The sequence below is a fragment of the Carlito syrichta genome, unplaced genomic scaffold (genome assembly GCF_000164805.1).
Source record: "Carlito syrichta isolate Samal-C Ts95f unplaced genomic scaffold, Tarsius_syrichta-2.0.1 Scaffold153566, whole genome shotgun sequence".
In the NCBI taxonomy this organism is placed as follows: Eukaryota; Metazoa; Chordata; class Mammalia; order Primates; family Tarsiidae; genus Carlito; species Carlito syrichta.
The window spans coordinates 93,667-100,815 of record NW_007097662.1 but is presented as its reverse complement, the minus strand read 5'-3'; the positions used below and the strand labels follow the sequence as shown (position 1 = coordinate 100,815).

Sequence of the window (7,149 nt, the reverse complement as noted above, 5' to 3'; positions counted from 1 at the left end):
CCAGAGCCCAGCAGGCGAGGCTGCGGTGGCCGGGAGCCGCCACGGCACTCCAGTCTGGGCGATCGAGTGAGACTCCAACTCAAAACAAACAAACAAACAAGCAAAAAAATTAGCCAACCATGGTAGTGCATCTACAGTTCTAGCTACTCAGGAGGCTGAAGTGGAAGGATTGCCTAAACTCAGGAGCTCATGATCATGCCACTGCACTCCAGCCTGGGTGACAGATTAAGATACTGTCTCTTAAAAAAAAGTCTCTTGGAAAATGGGGCCAATACTCTGCCCCTGTAGTTGCTTGGAAGATTAGATGAGATGTTACTTTCAAATAACTTTGTACTCTGAAAACGTCTGACAGGGTGTAGTCTGAGAAGAGGACCCTGGGAGAGTGGCAGGAAAGCCCTGCCTGGGCTAAGGTGGTCATCAGAGCCTCCAGTGGGGGTACCTGAGCCCAGCACAATGGGAGCCAGCTTCAGAGTCCATCCCCTGGGCCAAGGATCCTGACTGAGTCTCAGCTGGGTTTCCCGCCCCGTCTCTCTTAGCTGGGCTTGGCCCCTAGCCCACAGAATCTGCCAACAGTGGAGAGATTATCTCCTAAAAATAGGTCCTGGGCCCCACAGAGGTTGTTTTTCTCCCTTCCCCGTGATTTACCATCATCAGCTCAGGGTGCCTGGGACAGCAAGTCCCACCCTGCCTTCCCAGAGATCGTTGGGAAGGGGTATGGGGGACCAGCATGTGTCTGGGGTTAGTTAAGGATCAGAGATTAGAGGTCACTCTCACTCTGGAGGTGTGGTCAGGGCACTGCAGGGCAACAGGGATATGGTTTATTCTTGGGTCGGGGCAGGGGTTTGCCTCGAACAGGGGCATCTTCACAGTGAGCCATGGGGGTCCCTGTCCCACACCAATGACATCCATCTGGGTGACTCCCTTTCCCTGACTCTCTGCAGAATATCCCACGTACTCACCAGCCTGTGTGTGAGGCACAGAAGAGCTTTGGAACCCGTACTGGGGCAGGAGGAAACCTCCCAGCCTCACCTTCCCTGTTCCAGCCCCATGGGGCTCTTGAGATTCTTGCCCAGGTCTCTCCTGTGTGCAGATGACTCATGTCCAGGGACACAAGTTGCTAACACTTGAGCAGAAGACATGGACTCACAAGCCTGTGCCCTCCCTTAGCAAAAATGATATCCAGCACTGGGCAGGGTAGCTCATGCCTGTAACCCCAGCACTTTGAGAGGTGAAAGTGAGAGAATCCCTTGATCCCAGGAGTTTGAAATCAGCTTTGGCAGCATAGTGAGACCTCGTTTCTACAAAGAATTAACAAAGCCAGGTGCGGTTGTTCATGCCTATAATCCCAGTACTTTGGGAGGCCAAGGGGAGAAGATTGCCTAAGCCCACGGGTTCGAGACCAGCCTGGGCAACTTGGCGAGACCTCATCTCTATAATAAATACAAAAATTAGCCAGGTGTGGTGGCGTGTGCCTATAGTCCCACTACTCTGGAGGCCAAGGCAGAAGGATTGCCTGAGCCCAGGTGGTTGAGGCTGTGGTGAGCTATGATCATGCCACTGCACTCCAGCCTGGATGACAGAGTGAAATGACTTTATTTTTTGTTTGTTTGGTTGTTTGTTTTGTTTTGTTTGAGTTAGAGTCTCACTCTTCTTCCACCTCAGTCTTCCAAGTAACTGGAACAAGACAAAGATTTAAAAAAGATGACATCCAGGAAAACACAGAAACAGAAATGACACCCTCAAAGACATCCTTCCTCAACCACTACCCACATAGAGTAATCCATCCATAGGTCTGTAGCTGGTGTGTTCTGGATGCCCTAGGAAATGACCCACATTGCTGTAGCCTCAAGATCTCACAAACAGCCCATATGACGCCCCACATCCTTCCCCACAGGGGACCTCAGTCTTGTCCCTCAAGCCCCAGACCCTTTCTGTGCGGCAGGAGATAGGGAAGGTATGAAGAGGCAGGTGCGTGCACACACACACACACACACACACACACGCACATGGACACTAGGACACAGGCATAGCAATCTTGACAGCCCTGCCCAGCTCCCTGAGGCTTTATTACTGGATAAACGTGCTGCCATTTGGAGCACCCAACAGGCAGTCCATCAAGTCAGTGTTCAGGCTCTGGGGACATGTCTGGTGATGATGCCTTCACTCCAGCACAGGTAGAAGGGCTTCCACTCTATTCTGGCCCCTGTTGGATCTCAGGTGCTAGGCCCTCTCCCGAGGGACTCAGATGAAGCCAGAGGCCAAGCTCCCCACTGGGGCTTCCTGGACCACTCAGACGGTTGTCTTCAGGGGCACACTGTCAGCTGGCTGATCCAGGTGCTTCTTCCTGGCTAGAGCCAGGTGGGTGAAGATGAGGATGAGGAAGAAGCCTGAGGAGTGGGCCCAAGAGGGAGGGATCAGCCTTCAGAAGGGGCTGTGGAATTTGTTAGTTATGAGGGACTCCCTGCAATTAGCATTGGCTTAATAAAAAGATGGTTTCCTAGACAATCTCCCTGAGGCTGGGCTGGGGAGGACTCTGCGGTTCTGGTGCCTAGGGAAGCTTGACTGCTTAGCCCCTTAGCCCTTACCAAGCCCTCAACCCCCAAGGCTGCCCCAGCACATTCTAGCCTCCAAAGCTCCCTTCTTTGGGGGTTCATTTGGGAGGCTATGTGGGAGCCAATGAGTTGTTTCAGTGGACCTCCAAGAGAGAAAGGTACATAGTTGTACTGTGTTACAACCAGCAAAGCAAACTAGCAAAGAAGACATTTCAGAGATTAAGGAAATAAAAGGAGTGCAGAGGGTGGCTTAAAGTGAAGGAATTAGACAGACCTGGGCTCTATCACAACCTGGCTGTGTAACCTTGGATAAGTCACTTAACCTCTCTGAACCTCAGCAACCTTATCTATAAAATGGGAAGATACTATGACCTACCTCACAGGGTGTGGAAAGGATTTCGTGCAATAGTCCACGTAAAGTACTTAGCACAGGGCCTGACACAGTGAGCAGTAAAGTAGCAGTAAGTGCTGTTACCAATGATGATGACAATGATTATGGTGATGGGCAACAGCATAATTGGCTAGGAAATTTGGAGGGGCTCCTTTTCCAGACTCGGGGGCACTATGGGGACAAGAGTTTTATTCGGAGGACTGTGGCTCCAACCATCATCCTCCCCATGCAGGAGTCCAGCCCCCATTACCTATCGCTGCCAGAGTGCCCACGAGGATGCCCACTGCCGACAGTTTCGTGGGCATGCCCTTCATACGGCCCACCTTGCGCATGCACTGTCCCTCCTTATTGCAGCGACACACGATCACTGGCAGAAGGGGAGAGGAAGGTAAAGGTTGGAGGGGAGAGCACTCCAGCTGCTCAAGGCCACCCGTCCAGTCAGCTGACCGATATGCGTGGAGCCACATGCTCCTTTGTGCAGTGCCTGGCCACTTATGTACAAGTGTACACAGGCATATGCACTGTGTGAGCCTGCATGCTTGTGTACCCAGCCCCCCGCCCCTGCATTCCCATGATTCCCTCAGGAACTGCTAGCCTTGGCTGCACCCGAGTCGCAGCCTCACCTCGAACCAGGAGTTGCCATGTCTGGGCATTGTGGCTGACCACCACAGGGACTCTGTGTTCACGTGGCTCCACCCAATGCAGGGCCAGTGTGAGGTAGGCATGGGAACCTGTTGGGACAGAAGGCAATGATCAGGATCACCAGCCTGGACAGGCACTCTGGGGCTGCTATCCCTAGGCCCAGCCCCACCCCCAGGGTGGAAGGGTATCTCATGTCCAAGTAACATCTCCTCCCTGCCTTGGCTGCAGTCTGCCTCCCTTCCCCCACCACACACCATTAAGAGGCTGGAGGCGCCAATCCCGCTGCACTGTGGGGTTGGGACCAAGGGCAAAACTGTAGGGACCATGCCCACTGGCCAGGTCAGGGTCCTCACTGCGTCCACTGACAATCACACCATGGTCCTGGCGGGGTGTACAGAGATGTCGCGAGAGCACAGGGGCCAGAGTCAGGGCTGGAGCAGGAGAGGCCTTCAGGAAGTGGATCACGAGAGTAGCAGAGGTGCTTAGTCTCGGCTCATCTGCAGAGAAGGCAGCGCTGAGCTGGCCCGGGCATTGTCAGGGTGGGAGTGAGCTCCAGAGTCCCCAGGATGGTCCCTCCCCCCACAGCCCATGAGTCCCACCCTGCTGACTCCCTTGCCATCCTTCCTCTACTCTTTTCTCCATCCATCACCATCCCCACGCCAATGCGGAAATGCCCTGACTGTGGAGAGCTCTCCCTTCTAGGTCTGCCTGGTGCCACAGCCCAGCTTGGAGCTGAAATCTGACTCCCTGACCGGTCCACCCCAGGCCAACTCCTCATCCTGTAAGAGTGGTATTCCGAGGCCTCTCTCTGGCCCCAGATTCAGCTCATCTCCCAGTACTCCTGTCCCAGATGCAGCCCTGGCGCTTTCACCTTCCCAGCCCTGTACCCACCTCTGCCTGGCCAGTCCCATGAGAGGCCGTCCAGGGGCTAAGGGATGGGGTTGGGAGATATTGAGTGTCAAGCTAAGAGGGTGATCAGAGAGGGGAGGCAGAGGTCAGACCTGCCCATCTGGGGGTAGATCCATTCTCAGAGAAGGACACTGGATCCAGTTCCTTGTCCCCATCTCCTGCCTGAGGCTGGCAGCATGATGGCAAGGGCCCCAGGGAAGAAACTCAGTCCTACCCATCTGTCTGTCTGAGGTTTGTCTCCCTCTCAGAAACTCCTACCGCTGCCTACCGCTTTGGGAGTCCCAGCGTCTGTTACTCTCATCTTTATACCAATGTGTACCAGTGTGTTCGCACTTGTAAGTGCGAACATATAGTATTGGTTTTCTGTTTCTGTCTTAGTTCACTTAGAATAATGACCTCCAACTGCATCCATGTTGCTGCAAAGGACATGATTTTGTTCTTTTTATGGCTGCAGAGTATTCCATAGTGTATATGTACCACATTTTCTTTATCCAGTCCAGTGTTGGTCGCCTAGGTTGGTTCCATGTCTTTGCTGTTATGAATCACCCATTCCTCTCTTGTGCTGGACTGAGCTTGAGCGTGTGTGTGTGTGTGTGTGTGTGTGTGTGTGTGTGTGTGTGTGTGTTGGGGAGCAACACTGACATGGGGGCTGATACTGTGTCTCCCTCCCAGAGAAAAGCAAGATGAGATGATTCATAGGGACTTCACACCCCCACCCCTGACACGGTACCTAGCTCACCTATGGGACTGAGCTCAGGAATGCTGAGTGGGGGCCCAGCCCAGGGGGCAGACAGGCACATTGTTTCTACTGAACCCCTCATACCTGCATCCTGGGCCTCCACCAGCACTGTGTACGTGTCCCCAGGCCGGGCACCCTGCAGGGACTGGGCCGTGTGCACCTCCCCAGAGACCTTCTCGATGCAGAGCCAGCCCTCTGAGTCATTGACTAGGGAGAATCTGAAGCCCAGACAAAGGAAGAGGGGGCAGGGAGGCACTCGGACTATATATGGGGTCTTGTCCAGAATCCCTCAGAATCATGGACTTGCTCAAATTCCACAACCTCTCTGTGACTCAGTGGCAGCACCAGTACCTGGGGTGCCCGGTCTGTCTCCCCAGCTGTCTCCACAGCTTCAAGACTTGTTGCTGTGGTAGTGTAGGGGTCTGAACAATATCAGTGGGGAAGGGACTTTCAGAGCCTGGGGGCCTGATTCAACTTCACTAGTTCCAGGTCATCCTGCCAAGGGGTCAGAGCCCAGAACAACCTTGTCTGTATTTCAATCTGGATTGAAGGGGAAGTGTTGGGAGGAGGGCCTGGTCCTGCCTCTGAATGGTGAGGCATAATCTGAGCTCTCATGGGGTCCAAACATTCTCCTCCATGCCCCGTCCAGGCCTTTTAGTGCTGATCCTGCCAGGAGTCACAACCTTGGCATTAGCCATAGTTTGAGAAATATTCCAGGTCATAGACCATGTGAGTCCCCTCTGAGGCCCTGGGGTCATCTCTGGGGAGCAGGAGATATCCAGCTCAGATAAGGAACTGGGTTTTCACTCACCTGAGAGTTCTGTTCATGGGTTCTGAGGCCTGGACAGTCAGCAGGAGGGAGCCTGCTGGGGTGCTAACCGGGACACTGGTCTCATAGCTCTCCTGGTCCAACTTGGGGGGTGGTATCATCCTTTCCACCAGCACAGTCACCGTGGCTGTGGCTCCAGGGCCTGGGCCTGGCCCCACCAGCTCCGCCACGTTTTGCACCACCACCACCACCTCGTGACTTGGAGCTGCTTCATAGCTGAGATTCTGGAACCAGTGAGGTCTGGGTCACTGTGCGGGTCAGGCATGGCACAATGTGCATGAACGTGTGCACATGTGTGTCCCTTTTGCATCCGCCCTGACCCTTACCTTGCGGAGTCGAAGTTGGACATGACCAGAATCTGGCTCCCAATCCAGGCCAAAGATCCCTTCCATATTCCCCTTCTCAATGGCAAAGTCCATGAGGCGGAAGGCAGGCTCAAGGTCGGCATCAGTGGCTGTGAGTGTGGCCACCAGAGTCCCGGGCTCCACATCCTCAGGGAGGCTTATAGGCCCAATCTGGAGAGGTAGGGAGGGGTGATGAGCCCCCCACCGGCACCCTTCCCGAGGTCCCTTCCCCTGTGTCTGCTTACCTGTGAAGTGGTGAACTCAGGGGCGTGATCATTGATATCTGTAACTGTGATTGTGACTTCACACATGCTGCTGAGGCCTAAGGCAGGGAAGGGCACGGTGATGAGATCATGGTAGGAACAAAAGGGGCAGGAACCTGGGCCACCAATCAGGGCACTCACCACCCTCTGCTCCTGCCAGGTCCATGGCCAGCACCTGAAGCAGGATGTCCTGGCCAGCTTGGAGTGGAGCAATCCCCAGTGACACACTGCCTGAAGTGGGGTCCAGCTCGAAGGTTCTCCCCTCTGCCCCTTCCTCAGGCTCAGGACTCAGGAGCTGATACACAATGTGGGAATTGGGAGAGTCGGGAGCATCCGCATCCTTTGCCACCACCCTAGTCACTTCAGTGCCTGCAAGACAGCATCCCACCTGTGTGGAACTATAGCCCAGCCTGGAGGCCTTACCCCACCCACTCCTCTTTTAAATTTTTTTTTTTTTTTTTTTTGAGTTGGAGTCTCATT

The 7,149-nt window shown here is 54.2% G+C and overlaps 1 protein-coding gene across 3 annotated transcripts in view; it reads right to left on the bottom strand.

The window, feature by feature from the left end:
• Positions 1 to 2,041: 2,041 nt before the first annotated feature.
• CDH16 (cadherin 16) overlaps positions 2,042 to 7,149 on the bottom strand; it is an 11,929-nt gene continuing 6,821 nt past the window's right edge. For 2 of the 3 annotated variants that reach the window (XM_008050640.1, XM_008050642.1), the window contains 9 exons: positions 6,811 to 7,038; positions 6,652 to 6,728; positions 6,389 to 6,577; positions 6,045 to 6,286; positions 5,318 to 5,451; positions 3,840 to 4,082; positions 3,567 to 3,674; positions 3,194 to 3,310; positions 2,042 to 2,387 (listed from right to left, as the gene is read on the bottom strand). In XM_008050640.1, coding sequence (XP_008048831.1) covers positions 2,290 to 2,387; positions 3,194 to 3,310; positions 3,567 to 3,674; positions 3,840 to 4,082; positions 5,318 to 5,451; positions 6,045 to 6,286; positions 6,389 to 6,577; positions 6,652 to 6,728; positions 6,811 to 7,038 — 1,436 coding nt within the window. In that variant the 3' untranslated portion in view covers positions 2,042 to 2,289. The remainder of the gene's footprint in view (positions 2,388 to 3,193; positions 3,311 to 3,566; positions 3,675 to 3,839; positions 4,083 to 5,317; positions 5,452 to 6,044; positions 6,287 to 6,388; positions 6,578 to 6,651; positions 6,729 to 6,810; positions 7,039 to 7,149) is intronic. The other variant, XM_008050641.1, reaches the window with a different exon arrangement.